Source organism: Aquarana catesbeiana, linkage group LG09 (assembly GCF_042186555.1).
Source record: "Aquarana catesbeiana isolate 2022-GZ linkage group LG09, ASM4218655v1, whole genome shotgun sequence".
In the NCBI taxonomy this organism is placed as follows: Eukaryota; Metazoa; Chordata; class Amphibia; order Anura; family Ranidae; genus Aquarana; species Aquarana catesbeiana.
This window is the reverse complement of record NC_133332.1, coordinates 238,413,110-238,431,890: the sequence shown is the minus strand read 5'-3', so window position 1 is coordinate 238,431,890 and position 18,781 is coordinate 238,413,110. Positions and strand designations below refer to the sequence as shown.

The 18,781-nt window shown below is 48.0% G+C and overlaps 1 protein-coding gene across 1 annotated transcript in view; it reads right to left on the bottom strand.

Moving 5' to 3' along the window:
* Nucleotides 1-18,781, bottom strand: part of LOC141108406 (histo-blood group ABO system transferase-like) — a 258,225-nt gene that overhangs the window by 10,419 nt on the left and 229,025 nt on the right. Inside the window, exon 6 of the mRNA XM_073599998.1 lies at nucleotides 1,069-1,203. Coding sequence (XP_073456099.1) covers nucleotides 1,069-1,203 — 135 coding nt within the window. The remainder of the gene's footprint in view (nucleotides 1-1,068; nucleotides 1,204-18,781) is intronic.

The window sequence follows — 18,781 nt, the reverse complement described above, 5'->3', positions numbered from 1 at the left end:
AAGGCTGCACTGGGGCAAAGCTGCACTGACAAGGCTGCAATGACCACTGGGGAAAGGCTGCACTGGGGCAAAGCTGCACTGACAAGGCTGCAATGACCACTGGGGAAAGGCTGCACTGGGGCAAAGCTGCACTGACAAGGCTGCAATGGACACTGGGGCAAGGCTGCACTGACACTGCAAAGGCTGCAATGACACTGACAAGGCTGCAGATGGACACCGATAAGGCTGCATTGATGGGCATTTAAATGTAAGTTTTTTTTCCTTAAACTTCCCTCCTAAAAATTTTTTTTTCCTTAAAATTCCCTCCTAAACTTGGGGTAACTTGGGAAAATCTTGTTCTTGTTATTTTATAGTAACTCCCAAATTAAAATATATATATAAAGGTAACAAAAGAGTGGGAATCTGTTAAGAGTAAAACCAATCGCATAATGCCATCATAGTATTCAAAGTTATCTAAAATAGCAGGAAAAATACAGTATGTTGGCAAAACTGCAATTCACATTTGTTAATATAGTTTTTTCTAGTCTGTTATAAATTCATTTGATAATAGTTTCCTTATAAGGTCAAAATGTTCAAACTGCATTTTTTATAAAAAGAACAGTATGGTTGTTTGTTGTTTAACCTGCTAAGAAGCAATTAGCTGTTTCCTGTACTAGATGCATGTTTTTTACTTAGGCTTAGTTTTATGTGTTTGGGTGAAGCTAGCAGGTTATATTGACCTTGTGCCATGTGACTCACCTGCTTGGCCATCTTCTGTTGTAAGCATTACTGAAGAAGACTTGTGATCCTTCCCCTGAAAGGTTGACACACTTGTTCAACTATTGATCTCATTGTGTTACCACAGCACTTTATGGGCTCTCTCTATTGCACTAACATCTTTATATTTAATAAAATGTAATCCTGTTAACTTAGGAAGTTCTGTTGACTGGTAGTTTCCCAATATATTGCACCTTCAATGCTCAATGTCATTACACAAAGGCATCACCTCCTTGTTCATGAGTTGCTTTTAACAGTGCTACCACACAATCTAGTCCAAAATAGAGGATTTTATACTTTTTCTCTACTTACTTTTTTATAGCAAAAACAGTAATGCCAACACGGACATTTCTCTGATGGAACTGTGCATTCAGAATATCTATGTTATAACTGCCATTCCATATGATTGGGGCAAGCCAGGGTGTTACCATTAAGACATCTGACCTCCTAGAGAACACAAAGAGAACATTGTAATGGAGTTTAGAGGAGTTTAGAGGACATGCAAACATAACATTTTACAGAACTCTAGGCTCATAAGATGTACAGATCATGTAAGGCAGGTATACAGATGTATTTTACATTTACCGCTGTGCTCCACAACCAAGACATATTAATCCGCAAAGTTCTGCTTTCTGTGTGCTCTGCAGCCTTCTAGAATTTGATTTCACCCCCTTTCCTTGGTACAAAAGAACCTCTAAGGAGCAGCCAGTTTCAAAGCAGCACACCAAAAAGACGAGAGCAAGAAAGTGAAGATGTCTGGAGCAGGGATTTGGAGAGGAGGTTTATGTACACCATTCTACTTATGTGATCACAAAACAATCTTGCCATCCATCCTTTTTCTTTAAGGGTCAGCAACAAGTTAAATATTATACTAATACTTCAGTTCTTACTTCTAAATATAATCTTCCTCCACTTACATGCAGGAGGCAAAATCAAATAAAAATTTGAAGTAAAACCAGCTTGTGTTATTGATCCCCACAAGGTTGAGTTGAGAGGTATCTTGATTTAGCGCAGTCTTACCCCGAAGGGTCTCGATGCGCTTGGCGGAGTCCCTGGAGAAACCCAGGTACTAGGAGGAGACAGGAACAGAAAAGGGCCACTACAAAACAGTACATTTTAACTCAAACAGTATTATATACAGAATGTATACAAGATATCCTCAGCCAAGTCTTCTGAATAAAGTTAAACCAACAATTTATTTAGACATAATAAAACACATCTATAAAACATATGTAGTGGCCAGGGGCGTAACTAAAAGCTTCAGGGCCCCGATGCAAGAAATCATGAAGGGCCCCCCTGACCCCTGGACAGTGCTTTTCCTAGGAGGATGTCTGATAAGAGGAGGAGCCGCGAGAGCCGCCGAGGGACCCCAGAAGTCGGTGTTCGGGGCCACTCTGTGCAAAACTAACTGCACAATGAAGGTATGACATGTTTGTTATTTAAAAAAAAAAACCTTTACAATCACTTTAAGGGGTTAAAACAGGTGGTCAGGAGGCAACATATTGCCTCTTTACCGGCTGTCAAATGCCTCTGAAAAGTGATCTGAGCATGGATCGCTTTTCAGAGGAACAGCATTTTGTTGCTGGTACTTTGAACGGGCAAGAAAAAAAAATTCAATCCTGATTGTACACATATAGGGTGTCAGGATTAAACCTGCATACATAAAATGTGCATACATACATCTAAACAGTGGCGGCTGGTGCTCAAAATTTTTTTGGGGGCGCAAACATTTTTTGAAAAAAAATCATCAAATGCAGCCACTGTGCCCATCAAACGCTGCCACTGTGCCATCAATTGCAGCCACTGTGCCACTTAAATGCTGCCAGTGTGCCATCAAACACAGCCACTGTGCCAAACGCTGCCACTGTGCCCATCAAACGCAGCCACTGTGCCCATCAAACGCTGCCACTGTGCCCATCAAACGCTGCCACTGTGCCACTTAAATGCTGCCAGTGTGCTATCAAACTGTGCCATCATTTGCAGCCACTGTGCCAAACGCTGCCACTATGCCCATCAAACGCAGCCACTGTGCCCAAACGCTGCCAGTGTGCCCAAATGCTGCCAGTGTGCCCATTAAATGCTGCCAGTGTTCCATCAAACGCAGCCACTGTGCCATCAATTGCAGCCACTGTGCCCAAACGCTGCCACTGTGCCCATCAAATGCTGCCCGTGTGCCCATCAAATGCTGCCCGTGTGCCCATCAAATGCTGCCCATGTGCCCATCAAATGCTGCCAGTGTGCCCTTGAATGCCCCCAGTGTGACCCCTGACCTCACCTGCACTTACCCTGTCTTGGTGGGGCAGCGGGTGACTGCGACGAGTGGGGTCCTCCATGCGTCTCCTGCTGTCCTCATCTCCCGTCCTCTCCTCCTGATAGGCGTCCAATAGCGGCGCCTGTCGTTTCAGCCAATCAGGTGATGGGTAACAGATCCGAGCACCTGATTGGCGGAGAGGCAGTTTAGTGTTAGTAGAGCGAATAGTCATTCGCTTTTCTAACACAGCTGAGTGACCTGTGAGGTCACCTTTTTTGATGCCCATTAGAGCCTATGGCTCTAATCCGGTGCTTCAAAAACACCCCCCGCCGCTGTAATTCAGGTTCCCTGCGCCCAAAAAGGGGCCGGGCGCCTGAATAGGGGGTGGCAGCGGCGGCCATAGATAGATTCATGCAATGCATGAATCTATCTATTGGTGATAGAGGGGTGGCTGGAGAGAGGGGGCGGCGCCCGTGCGCCCTTAATGCACATGCCTTCACTGCATCTTAACACACACACACACACACACATAGATAAACACACACATAATATACACACACATATACTGTATATACACACACAAACACATATATAAATACACACATGAACACATGCAAACACATACATGAACACACATACATGAACACACATACAAGAACACACATACATGAACACACATATAAGAACACACATACATGAACACACATATAAGAACACACATACATGAACACACATACATGAACACACATACAAGAACACACATACATGAACACACATATAAGAACACACATACATGAACACACATACATGAACACACATACATGAACACACATACATGAATACACATACAGCATAGTTGCCAACATTGTAAAAAAAAAATGTGGGACACTTTTGTGGCTGTAGGCGGAGCTGTTCAATAATTAAGGGGCGGGGCATTCGTCAGCAGGCGTGGCCTGGCAAAAACAGACAAGTGCGGCGCGCGAAGCGCGCCCGCGCCGAAAAATGGGCGTGTTTTACGCGAAATTGTGGGCGTGGCTTAAATGGGCGTGGCTCTAGAGGGTGTGGTTAGAGTCTGAAATGAATGAGGGATGGAGAGGGAGAGAGAGGGGGGGAGAGAGAGGGAAATGACGGGACAGCAGCCCCAGATCCTACACAATAGAAATATGTGTATTCTAGAAAGTTTAACAATCAGCAGATAAAGATACTCCAAACACCTGGTGTTAATGCTTCAATCATCCCGGCACCATGGTTGTTATGGTGTCAGGATGATTGAAGCGCATTATTTCTATTATTACATTGTAATATAAAATGAAATCATTCAACTCACCATAATGCAGAATCAGTGGGATCCCTGAGCGTGTCACCAGCCACGTCGCCTGCCACCAGCCGTCCGTCCTTGCTTCAGATGTCCGAGCAGAGTCCGTCCTTGCATCAGGTGCCCCCAGCGGAGCCCCCCTCACACCAGGAGTCCCCGGCGGAGCCCCCCCTCACATCAGGAGTCCCCGGCGGAGCCCCCCTCACATCAGGAGTCCCCGGCGGAGCCCCCCCTCACATCAGGAGTCCCCGGCGGAGCCCCCCCTCACACCAGGAGTCCCCGGCAGAGCCCCCCCTCACATCAGGTGTCCCCGGCGGAGCCCCCCCTCACACCAGGAGTCCCCGGCGGAGCTCCCCCTCACATCAGGAGTCCCCAAGGGAGCCCCCCTCACACCAGGAGTCCCCAAGGGAGCCCCCCTCACACCAGGAGTCCCCGGCGGAGCTCCCCCTCACATCAGGTGTCCCCGGCGGAGCCCCCCTCACATCAGGTGTCCCCGGCGGAGCCCCCCTCACATCAGGAGTCCCCAAGGGAGCCCCCCTCACACCAGGAGTCCCCGGCGGAGCCCCCCCTCACATCAGGTGTCCCCAGTGCCCCCCCTCACATCAGGTGTCCCCAGTGCCCCCCCCACTCACATCAGGTGTCCCCAGTGCCCCCCCACTCACATCAGGTGTCCCCAGTGCCCCCCCCCACTCACATCAGGTGTCCCCAGTGCCCCCCCACTCACATCAGGTGTCCCCAGTGCCCCCCCACTCACATCAGGTGTCCCCAGTGCCCCCCCCACTCACATCAGGTGTCCCCAGTGCCCCCCCACTCACATCAGGTGTCCCCAGTGCCCCCCCCACTCACATCAGGTGTCCCCAGTGCCCCCCCCACTCACATCAGGTGTCCCCAGTGCCCCCCCACTCACATCAGGTGTCCCCAGTGCCCCCCCACTCACATCAGGTGTCCCCAGTGCCCCCCCTCACATCAGGTGTCCCCAGTGCCCCCCCCACTCACATCAGGTGTCCCCAGTGCCCCCCCCCACTCACATCAGGTGTCCCCAGTGCCCCCCCACTCACATCAGGTGTCCCCAGTGCCCCCCCACTCACATCAGGTGTCCCCAGTGCCCCCCCCACTCACATCAGGTGTCCCCAGTGCCCCCCCCCACTCACATCAGGTGTCCCCAGTGCCCCCCCACTCACATCAGGTGTACCCAGTGCCCCCCCCACTCACATCAGGTGTACCCAGTGCCCCCCCCACTCACATCAGGTGTACCCAGTGCCCCCCCCACTCACATCAGGTGTACCCAGTGCCCCCCCCACTCACATCAGGTGTCCCCAGTGCCCCCCACTCACATCAGGTGTCCCCAGTGCCCCCCCACTCACATCAGGTGTCCCCAGTGCCCCCCCCACTCACATCAGGTGTCCCCAGTGCCCCCCCACTCACATCAGGTGTCCCCAGTGCCCCCCCCCCACTCACATCGTGTCCCACAGCGGTGCGCGCGCTCACCCCCACCTAGAACCCCCGCCCCTTTCCATATCAGACTGGCAGCGGGGCGGGGGGTAGGCGGGCCGAGGCAGAGCGGGGCGAGGCGGAGCGGGGCGGGCCGAGGCGGGCCGAGGCGGAGCGGGGCAGGGGGTGGGCGGCGACGCAGAAGCTTCGTCTAGCCTCCCCCCAGCCGTCTTCCTGAACTTCAACAAAATGGCGGCCGGCGGAGACAATGTCTCCGCCGGCCGCCGACCTCTAGCGGCGGCGGCGGCGGCGGTTTCAAAAACCGGAACCGAATTTTTCGGGACATTTCCCGGGACACCACAAATCCGGGAATGAAGTCCAAGTCCCGGGAATGTCCCGGGAAATTCGGGACAGTTGGCAGCTATGATACAGAAAGCCTTTTCAAAAACGGCAGTGCTTTACCTCACCTCTTCCTGCTGGGTACTGCACTGTAGGGGGAGACAAAGAGCACAGCACACACTGCTTTCACTGATCAGTGTTACAAGCTCCCCGTACAGTGCCAATTACAGTTCGGCTGACCATGGGGAGAACGATCTCAGCCGCTCATCCTTACAAGATAAACAGGGGGCCCTCAAGGGCCCCCTGCAGCATGGAGCCCAGTCGCCATGGCGACCTCAGCGACCCCTATACTTCCGCCACTGGTAGTGGCCTCCCGGACCTCTAGAGGCCTGATGGTGACCTCCAGAGTCAGGGAGAGCTGACATCCATCCTCGTAGAGTGGGTTACCAGGCATGGTGGGTGTAATGCAAGATGAAGTGATGGGCGCCAGTCACTTTTTGAATGCGAATAAAGAGATTTATTGTCTCTTAACAAGAATGTGGGAGAGGGGGTTAGGGCCAGGACACTCTTAGGTAGATGCAATTACATTTAGCAGACTCCGAGACACAATAGGCAGACAGCTATTCAGTTCAAAGCCTCCAGCCGGATGCAACTCCTGTATTGGCAGGACCGCTGTCTCCTATGGCAACTAAGCTTTTAACAGTTTCCAAAGATCTTCACACAGAACTTGGCACAGAATACTGTTCTTCTCTTATCTCACAGTTTCCCACTGTAGGTCTTCAATCACTGAGCTCCCAGTCTCTCACTAGACTTCCAGATCCCAGCTGCCTGCTGGATCCCCTGAGCTCTTCCACAGCTAACCCCCTGTATACTCCTCAAGCGTCACCCCCGCTAACCCACTGGGTCCCTGACTTGGCACTTGCTGGTGAGAAGACTGCTCTGGTACTTCTTCGGGCTTACTCACAGTAGTCTCTGGTAATAAGGTGGAAGGTCCTTTAGTGGCGACTGTTTCCCCTTTATCCCCGACCACAACTGCTTCCCCATCCGGCGGAACCTCTGTAACTCGGTTGGACTTCAATCCTGCAGTCCCAACCCTACGCTGCTTCTCCTGCTCTTGGATAGGCCTCAGGCAGCCTAGCATCCAGGTGTCCCAAGGATAGGCCGCAGGCTTCTGGCCTAGCAACCCTGGACGACATAACACACGTCCATCCAGACAGCCCTCCAGGTGGCACAGAACCCTGATCACCTGACTCCACCCAACTAAAGAAACAGAGACAAAAATACCCTATCATTCATAATCTGACCTTGCTATGCCCTTGTCGATCTAATGTCACCCGCAACAGTGCCACCCAGTGACAGAAGAGAAAAGGTGCAGCAACTCCAGAATTAGAGAGGGATCAGTGGATCTTCTAACAATTAACCAGAACATTTACTATCTGGCAAACTAATTTTGTGAGCAACCCTGCCTAAACACCAGGGTGCTACACATATACAAAAGTATGCTCATACCTGATAAACGCCAACCCTTTCTCAATGTGTGCACTTATTTGGTCTCTTGATAAGTGTATATGAAGTATTGTAAAGCTTCCAAAAGATAACTTGTTGGGGGACTACCAGTGCCTTCCTAGAGTCTATTTAGTAACCATTTACACCTGCTCCCAGGTCTAGCCATTTAGAGAACATGTCCCTCCGGACACCTTAAAGCTGAACTGCCCCCAAACTGTTTCCCTTAGCAACCAAACTTGTAGGTTGACTTCAACACAGATCTGTACACATACCAAACTTGGTATCCCCATTGGGTAGGATCTGGTCTCCATCTCACAGCCTCCCGCTGTAGCTTCCTAGAGTCACCCGCGCTCTTCAGCCCAACGACTAAACTCTCTTCCAAGCGTCACCCCCGCCATCCCGCTGGGTCCCTGGCTTGACTGCCACTGAGACTTCCCAACTTCATCACCATCCCCGGTTAGTAAATAAGGCTGCTCTGGTACTCTCTCAGATGCTAAACTCTGGCCTCTGATAAAAGGAGCGTTGTCCCTTGATGGCGACAGTTTCCCCTTTACCTCTGACCTTGGTTCAAGCTTTGCCTCTGGTGACAGGAATGGTTGTCCTCCGTTAACAACTCTGTCCCTTCACCTCAGACAAAGAGGGGTTCTCCGGCTGGTAGAACCTGTGCAACTTGGTTAGGCTTCCGACATGAAGCCCCAACCCTACACTGCTCCTTCTTATCCTGGGTAGGCCTCAGACTGCCTAGCAACCAGGGAACTCCTGGATAGGCCTCAGGCTTCTGGCCTAGCAGCCGAGAGCTTTCAACACATGTCCACGCAGACAGCCAACCAGGTGGCACCGAACCCCCGATCACCTGACTGCTCCCAAATAAATAGGCTCTCCCAGCAGGCAATGGGGTCAAAGAAAACCCCTGCCAATTGGCTAGAGCAACCTATCCACTCATATTCCAAGTTCATATGCACCTTATCATCCATATGCCATAGGTGACAATACCACCCAGTGTATATATAAAATAAGTGCAGCGCTAAACCATAACCATAAAACATATAAATACCAAAAAAAATAAAATAACACATATGAAAATGTGCGTAATATGGTAATTAACAGTAAAGTGAATCAACATACGTGATATAATAACTAATGATAAAGTGAAATGCCACAGAAATTACTGAAGTAAGTATAAATGTCTGTGATATCATATGTTAAACTCTGTAACCAGAGTCCATAAATAAAGATGAAAAGAGTCTCCTCGAACAGTGAAAGTTCTTAGACAGTAGGTGTTGACTTGAACCCGAACCACACAGGAACCACAGGTAATGCGTCATAAACATCTAAAGTTGGACACTCTTACCAGATGTAGTGGGACATATCTGCCATATGGCAGTACGTCTGACAGAGCCTGTGGAGGTGGTCTCCTGTGGAATCCAGCAGATTATCCCTTCGATCCTGGTCTTGGATGGGTAAGATGTGTCCTTTGAGTCGCAGTCACCGACAGCCCGGATGGTCCCAGATGGCAACTATCCCCTCACTGTCACACTCTCCCACATCGGATGGATTCAAAAAGTCAGAGGCAGTCAGATCATATGTGGAATCATGGAGAAAAAAGAAAAAGGGGGCTCCACATGGCATAGGTCAAAAAGTAAAAGGGTTTTATTGTATAAAAAACCTTACAAGATAAAAAAAAGTGATCACTAAATAAAATAATGGCAACGTGGGAAGCAAACGCCCTACGCGTTTCGACTGAAAAGCCTTCAACTGGGGCATGCCCATTTGACCTATGCCATGTGGAGCCCCCTTTTTCTTTTTTCTCCATGATTCCACATATGATCTGACTGCCTCTGACTTTTTGAATCCATCCGATGTGGGAGAGTGTGACAGTGAGGGGATAGTTGCCATCTGGGACCATCCGGGCTGTCGGTGACTGCGACTCAAAGGACGCATCTTACCCATCCAAGACCAGGATCGAAGGGATAATCTGCTGGATTCCACAGGAGACCACCTCCACAGGCTCTGTCAGACGTACTGCCATATGACAGATATGTCCCACTACATCTGGTAAGAGTGTCCAACTTTAGATGTTTATGACGCATTACCTGTGGTTCCTGTGTGGTTCGGGTTCAAGTCAACACCTACTGTCTAAGAACTTTCACTGTTCGAGGAGACTCTTTTCATCTTTATTTATGGACTCTGGTTACAGAGTTTAACATATGATATCACAGACATTTATACTTACTTCAGTAATTTCTGTGGCATTTCACTTTATCATTAGTTATTATATCACGTATGTTGATTCACTTTCCTGTTAATTACCATATTACGCACATTTTCATATGTGTTATTTTATTTTTTTTGGTATTTATATGTTTTATGGTTATGGTTTAGCGCTGCACTTATTTTATATATATCTGTTGTGACTTGGTTTGTCTGTGTGCTAGCTGCTACTTGCTATAATATTCACACAATTGTATTTTTTTGGGCCAGCGCAGTTCCTTTTTATATTACAATACCACCCAGTGGTAGAGGGGAGCGGTGCATCAAACTCAGAGTTAGGCAAAGAATCAGAAGATCCCCTAACAATTGGCCAGGTAAGTTACCACCTAGCAAATTAGATTTGACAGCATCCCTGTTCAAGACCAGGGTGTTACATACAGATCTTGCAGGATGTGGAATTTTTACATAAATGTGAGTTGCCGATACAAGCTTGGTGAAAAGGTCAAGGGACCAAATAAGTGCACACATTGAAAAGAGGTTGGTTCTCATCACACATGATTTTTATGTGTTTTTAATACAGTGGCGGGTCTCAACAGTCACAACAGTCGCACTTGGGCCCTGGCATCACGCCAGTGTGGGGGCTCCAAGACCCCGCACCTCCCGCTGTACCTCGGGCTGGCATCTAACTATACAGGGGAGAGGAGCGGGAGATCAGCAGCTATGTGATGTCCGCAGGATGTCCCTCCAGTGAGCACAGTTCACTTCCCGAGTGTCAGTGTATACAATGGAGAGGAGAGGGGCCTCTGACCCGAGCAGGCACCAGATTCAGTGCACAAGTTTGTCACTCTGCTTGTACACTCTTGCCGATACGTGCTCAGGTCAGAGGCCCCTCTCCATTGTATACACTGACACTTGAGAAATGAAATGTGCTCGCTGGAGGGACATTCCGTGGACATCACAAGGAAGCACATGGGCTGCTGCTTCTTGCATTCAGACTTCTCATATAAAGGTAAGCCCGACACTGGCCCGCCACCTGTGACACAGGCCCCCACCTGTCACCTATAACACTGGCCCCCCACCTGTCACCTGTGACCCTGGCCCCCGTCTGTCACCTATAATGCTGGCCCCCCCACCTGTCACCAGTGACACTGGCCCCCCACCTGACACACTGCCTCCCCACCTGTCACATTGCCTCCCCACCGTTCACACTACCTCCCCACCTGTGACACTGGCCCCCCCACCTGTCACACTGGCCCCCCCACCTGTCACACTGGCCCCCCCACCTGTCACACTGGCCCCTCTTTTATCACACTACCCACGTCATACTATTTCCCCATCACAACCTATCATACTGCCCCACCTGTCATTCTTTCCCCTGCCACACTGCCCCTTTGGCACAATACCCTCCTGTCACACTGCCCCCTTCTGACATATTTACCCCCCTCATGTCACACTACCCCGTCATACTGCCCGCTTCTTGTTACACAGCCCCCCTCCTTTCACAGTGCTCCCTCATTACACTGCCCTCCTCCTGTCATACTTCCCAGGTATCCTTTTCCTGTCACACTGCCCCCCTCTTGTCACAATATCCCCCTGTCATACTGCCCCCTCCTGTCACACTGCCCCCATCCTTCTGCCCCCTCCTGTCACACTGCCCCCTTCTTTCACAGTGCCCCCTCTTATCACACTCCCCCCTCCGGTCACACTTTCCAGATACCCTTCTTTGGTCACACTGCCTCCCTCCTGTCAAAATACCCCATCATACTGCCCCCATCACACTGCCCCCCATCCCTTCACAATGCTCCCCACCATATTACGGGTCAGGGGCCCTTCATGGTTTCTTGCACTGGGTCCCTGAAGGTTATGGTTATGCCTCTGTTTTAAGATGTGTATTATTATGTGTTAAAATTTTATATATTATATACATATAGGGGGAGATTTACTAAAACGGGTGCACGCAGAATCTGGTGCAGCTGTGCATAGTAACCAACTTCAGCTTGTTCAAATAGGCTTTGACAATAAAACCTGGATTCTGATTGGTTAGGATACTATGCACAGCTGCACCAGATTCTGTGTGCACCAGTTTTAGTAACCCCCCCCCCCCCCCCCCCGATAGTGTACTGTATAATACTGTTTGGATAAATGGCTTTAATTTTAAAATACAACCCCAATTCCAAAAAGTTGGGATGCTGTGTAAAATCTACATAAAAACAGAATGCAATGATTTGCAAATCACATAAATTATTATATCCATATTTTATTCACAATAGAAATTAAAAATATATAAAATGTTTAAACTGAGAAATGTACCATTTAAAAGAAAAAAATAAGGTAATTTTGAAACTGATGGTAGCAACAAGTCTCAAAATAATTGGGGAAAAGCTGGCAAAGCAATGCTTAGTACACACAGTAAGTTTTTTTTTTTTTGATCAACCCAGCAGGATGAACCAAAAAAAAACCCAAAAAACTGAGGAGGTGGGACCACCCACCCACCACAACACACTGGTCATCTCTCGTAGTCATCGGATCAGATGCGGATTGGCTGCTGGTTTTCCATCGTGCACGTTCGACAGAGGTTGGTCATAAGATTCTGTCAGACATGGACCTGTACACATGGGCTGAATGTCAACCGGGTTTCTACTGTACTGACTGATTTAGGCCACTATTTGGCCTGTGTGTACAGGGTTTTAGTAGTACTATTAATGAAGGGATGGACGAACATTTTGAAACTAATTAGGGTAACTGGCAACAGATTAGTACCATAACTGGATATAAAGAGAGCATCTTAGAGAGCCAGAGTGTTTCAGAAATAAAGATGGGCAAGGGTTGATCAATCTGTGAAAAGCTGCGTCAAACAATTTCAGAATAATGTTCCTCAACATAAAATGCCAAAGACTCTAAATATGTCACAATCTACAGTACATTATATCACCAAAGGATTTCAAGAATCTGATGAAATCCGAAATTCAATATTGGATGCCCATCATTTTCAGGCCCTTAGGGGACACTGCATTAAAACAGGCATGATTCTATGATGGAAATCACTGGACATCACTCAGGAATACTTCGAAAAATCACTGCCTGTGAACATAGTTTGCCGTGCCATCCAAAAAGACAAGGTAAAGCTCTATCATGCAAAGAACAAGCCATATCTGAACATGATCCAGAAACGCCATTGCCTTCTCTGGGCCAAAGCCTGATTTTTTTTGGCAACCATGGGCGCCGCGCCCTCGGACTAAAGAGGAGAGGGTCCTTCTGGCTTGTTATCAGAGCTGTGGTAGCTTGACTGAATGAGAGTCTCTTCAAGTATGTGAAGCTTTTGGAGTTAGGCAAAAAGTACCATGCAAAAAACACTTTCACTGCAGGTGCAATAGACACTCTGGAACACTGACACTAAAATACGACACAGACTGCAGTCCGTAAGGCTCGGTTCACACTGGGGCGACTTGTCAGGCGACCTAGTCGCCTGACAAGTCGCCTCCCGTTCTGTGCTATGGAACCGTTCTAATCGGAGCGACGCAAGTCGCTCCGACTTAGAAAAAGGTTCCTGTATTACTTTGGGGGCGACTTGGGGCGACTTGCATAGACTTCTATGCAGAAGTCGTCTCGCAAGTCGCCCCGGCAGTCGTTTGCAGGTCGCCTCGCTGAGGCGACCTGCAAGTCGTGCCGCCCATGTGTGAACCGAGCCTAAGGCTAACATACTGTATTTACAAAAATAAAAATATGGATGAATGAATGTACTATATGAAACAGCAATTAACCCATCAAAGCAGCGCTATTTTCAGTCCTAAATGCTGACTGATAAAACAATGTCTTTGTAAATGCAAGCAAAACACATGCAGGCAGGCAAATTCCAACAAAGACACAGCGGTTGGAGCTCGGTCTGGATTCCCTTATCTGAATAGTAGATTTGATGAGTGCACCTTTCACCATCTATTGGGACACCTTGTGCTGCACACACCCCGTAGGGGTTCAAACTCACTGGAGCCAAGAGGTTAACAAGCCTTGGATCAAATCCTCTCTCTGGTTACTCCCGAAGTCCTCCAGGGTTGATAATCAGATAACAGCAACAATGTCCACATGTAAAGAGACCCCGAATAGTCCAGTACCGTTTTGATAATTTATTGTAAGTCACAAATAAGAGAAAAAAACGAATAAAGTAAATACACTGTAAAAATCAGTGTGCGCAGTTCCTTACAAAGGATAGACTTCTAGCTTTCAGTTGGTTGGTAATAGTGGATAACTCAAACTGCTTCTCTCAAAGCACAAGGGTACTGGTTGCAGACTGGATAGATGATACACACTCACAGCTGATCAGTCCTTCATTCCACTAGTATACAACTACAAGCTTGGAGCGCACTACGTGTCAACCAGGCACAGCTGATCCGCACTTCCTCCTTCTCGTGTGTGAAGCTTCAGGCTAGAAGCACCCTGCGTCCTCACGTGATAACGGTTGCCGTGGTATCGTGCTCTGACTAGTTTCGTCAGGAAGACTTTTTCAAAGAGCATGACTACACGGCTTGTTGAACAAAATGTATCTGAAAACCAGGGGGTGGGGCGCGACCAACACTCCGCCCTAATGAGTCAATACTTGGTAAGCACTAGGTCTGATTGGAAGGTACATCCCTATCTTAAACTGGGAACGTATCCATTTATCAAAAAAAGAAACTCAATGGATTTTTTTAACTGACACTCTTAGCCTGAAAGGGTTAAACATCGAACTCGATATTAATTGCTTTATCAGCGATTTTTAGGTTCACTAGAGTGGACAATTACACAATGAATTAGAGTTTTAATTGAGGGGTTCCTCATTCTGAGATTTTTGATCTGTTTTCTGTACAGATAACTTAATAACTATGCCCCGTTTGGATTACATATTTTTTTATTGTGTATGTACAATATGGAACTATATGATACAGAGAGGTACTGTAGAATCTTTTACCAACTTCCGCTTTCTATCTACGTAGAATTTTAGATTATGCCATGCAGTTAATTTTAATCTGATTAGCTTTTAACCATCATTATTTTTGTGATTTTATCACAAGTTCCGATGTTGCTGCGATTATATGCGATTTTGTATGTAACATTTCATGTCAATAGGTATGTCAGGTATTTTTAATCTGATTAGATTTTAATCATTATTATTTTTGTGATTTTATCACAAGTTCCGATGTTACTGCGATTATATGCGATTATATGCAATTTTGTATGTAACATTTTTATTTTTTTGTTAATTTTATGTCAATTTTATGTTGCAATGTGATAAACTTATCTGATTTAGTATGATAATTATATTGGGTGAGGAACTATGGGTATTTTAATTACTTGGTCACTACACTGCGACATCCATATAGCTTAATTATGTTTGGGGGTTAAGTGACTCTCTCTCTTCAGTTGCACCTGGAATATATGGAAGAGGAGATGTTTAGTTTTAATCCAGGACATAAGCACTGTTTCTCACAAGGAATTGGGAGTTTGCAGATGTAATGCAGGATTCTGGTATAAATAGACCGCGTTGTCATTTAAATGTGCAGCCTGCAGCTTTCGGTTGGTTGGAGTATGGATACGTTCCCAGTTTAAGATAGGGATGTACGTTCCAATCAGACCTAGTGTTTACCAAGTATTGACTCATTAGGGCGGAGTGTTGGTCGCGCCCCACCCCCTGGTTTTCAGATACATTTTGTTCAACAAGCCGTGTAGTCATGCTCTTTGAAAAAGTCTTCCTGACGAAACTAGTCAGAGCACGATACCACGGCAACCGTTATCACGTGAGGACGCAGGGTGCTTCTAGCCTGAAGCTTCACACACGAGAAGGAGGAAGTGCGGATCAGCTGTGCCTGGTTGACACGCAGTGCGCTCCAAGCTTGTAGTTGTATACTAGTGGAATGAAGGACTGATCAGCTGTGAGTGTGTATCATCTAGGGATGAGCTTCGAGTTCGAGTCGAACTCATGTTCGACTCGAACATTGGCTGTTCGCAAGTTCACCGAACAGCGAACAATTTGGGGTGTTCGCAGCAAATTCGAATGCCGCGGAACACCCTTTAAAAGTCTATGGGAGAAATCAAAAGTGCTAATTTTAAAGGCTAATATGCAAGTTATTGTCATAAAAAGTGTTTGGGGACCTGGGTCCTGCCCCAGGGGACATGGATCAATGCAAAAAAAAGTTTTAAAAACGGCCGTTTTTTCAGGAGCAGTGATTTTAATAATGCTTAAAGTCAATCAATAAAAGTGTAATATCCCTTTAAATTTCGTACCTGGGGGGTGTCTATAGTGTGCCTGTAAAGGGGCGCATGTTTCCCATGTTTAGAACAGTCTGACAGCAAAATGACATTTTGAAGGAAAAAACTCATTTAAAACTACTCGCGGCTATTGCATTGCCGACAATACACATAGAAGTTCATTGATAAAAACGGCATGGGAATTCCCCAAAGGGGAACCCCGAACCAAAATTAAAAAAAAAAAATGACGTGGGAGTCCCCCTAAATTCCATACCAGGCCCTTCAGGTCTGGTATGGATATTAAGGGGAACCCCGGCCAAAATTAAAAAAAAAAAATGACGTGGGGTTCCCCCTAAATTCCATACCAGACCCTTCAGGTCTGGTATGGATTTTAAGGGGAACCCCGCGCCAAAAAAAAAAAAAAAAAAACGGCGTGGGGTCCCCCCAAAAATCCATACCAGACCCTTATCCGAGCACGCAACCTGGCAGGCCGCAGGAAAAGAGGGGGGGACAAGAGTGCGGCCCCCCCTCCCTCCTGAACCGTACCAGGCCACATGTCCTCAACATTGGGAGGGTGCTTTGGGGTAGCCCCCCAAAACACCTTGTCCCCATGTTGATGAGGACAAGGGCCTCATCCCCACAACCCTGGCCGGTGGTTGTGGGGGTCTGCGGGCAGAGGGCTTATCGGAATCTGGAAGCCCCCTTTAACAAGGTGACCCCCAGATCCCGGCCCCCCCCCTGTGTGAAATGGTAAGGGGGTACATAAGTACCCCTACCATTTCACGAAAAAAGTGTCAAAAATGTTAAAAATGACAAGAGACAGTTTTTGACAATTCCTTTATTTAAATGCTTCTTCTTTCTTCTATCTTCCTTCATCTTCTGGTTCTTCTGGTTCTTCTGGCTCTTCTGGTTCTTCCTCCGGCGTTCTCGTCCAGCATCTCCTCCGCGGCGTCTTCTATCTTCTTCTCCTCGGGCCGCTCCGCACCCATGGCATGGGGGGGAGGCTCCCGCTCTTCTCTTCTTCTTTTCTTCTTTTCTTCTCTTCTTCTCTTCTTCTTTTCTTCTCCGGGCCGCTCCGCAATCCATGCTGGCATGGAGGGAGGCTCCCGCTGTGTGACGGCGCTCCTCGTCTGACAGTTCTTAAATAACGGGGGGGCGGGGCCACCCGGTGACCCCGCCCCCCTCTGACGCACGGTGACTTGACGGGACTTCCCTGTGACGTCACGGGGAATGCCACAGGGAAGTCCCGTCAAGTCACCGTGCGTCAGAGGGGGGCGGGGTCACCGGGTGCCCCCCCCCCCCGTTATTTAAGAACTGTCAGACGAGGAGCGCCGTCACACAGCGGGAGCCTCCCTCCATGCCAGCATGGATTGCGGAGCGGCCCGGAGAAGAAAATGAAGAAGAGAAGAAGAGAAGAAAAGAAGAAGAGAAGAGCGGGAGCCTCCCCCCCATGCCATGGGTGCGGAGCGGCCCGAGGAGAAGAAGACAGAAGACGCCGCGGAGGAGATGCTGGACGAGAACGCCGGAGGAAGAACCAGAAGAGCCAGAATAACCAGAAGAACCAGAAGATGAAGGAAGATAGAAGAAAGAAGAAGCATTTAAATAAAGGAATTGTCAAAAACTGTCTCTTGTCATTTTTAACATTTTTGACACTTTCTTCGTGAAATGGTAGGGGTACTTATGTACCCCCTTACCATTTCACACAGGGGGGGGGCCGGGATCTGGGGGTCACCTTGTTAAAGGGGGCTTCCAGATTCCGATAAGCCCCCCGCCCGCAGACCCCCACAACCACCGGCCAGGGTTGTGGGGATGAGGCCCTTGTCCTCATCAACATGGGGACAAGGTGCTTTGGGGGGCTACCCCAAAGCACCCTCCCAATGTTGAGGGCATGTGGCCTGGTACGGTTCAGGAGGGAGGGGGGGCCGCACTCTCGTCCCCCCCTCTTTTCCTGCGGCCTGCCAGGTTGCGTGCTCGGATAAGGGTCTGGTATGGATTTTTGGGGGGACCCCACGCCGTTTTTTTTTTTATTTTTTGGCGCGGGGTTCCCCTTAAAATCCATACCAGACCTGAAGGGTCTGGTATGGAATTTAGGGGGAACCCCACGTCATTTTTTTTTTTTTAATTTTGGCCGGGGTTCCCCTTAATATCCATACCAGACCTGAAGGGCCTGGTATGGAATTTAGGAGGACTCCCACGTCATTTTTTTTTTTTAATTTTGGTTCGGGGTTCCCCTTTGGGGAACTCCCATGCCGTTTTTATCAATGAACTTCTATGTGTATTGTCGGCAATGCAATAGCCGCGAGTAGTTTTAAATGAGTTTTTTCCTTCAAAATGTCATTTTGCTGTCAGACTGTTCTAAACACAGGAAACATGCGCCCCTTTACAGGTATACTATAGACACCCCCCAGGTATGAAATTTAAAGGGATATTACACTTTTATTGTTTGACTTTAAGCATTATTAAAATCACTGCTCCTGAAAAAACGGCCGTTTTTAAAACTTTTTTTTGCATTGATCCATGTCCCCTGGGGCAGGACCCAGGTCCCCAAACACTTTTTATGACAATAACTTTCATATAAGCCTTTAAAATTAGCACTTTTGATTATTCATGTTCGTGTCCCATAGACTTTAACTGTGTTCGCATGTTCGAACGAACTTTTTTCCTGTTCGCATGTTCTGGTGCGAACCGAACAGGGGGGTGTTCGGCTCATCCCTAGTATCATCTATCCAGTCTGCAACCAGTACCCTTGTGCT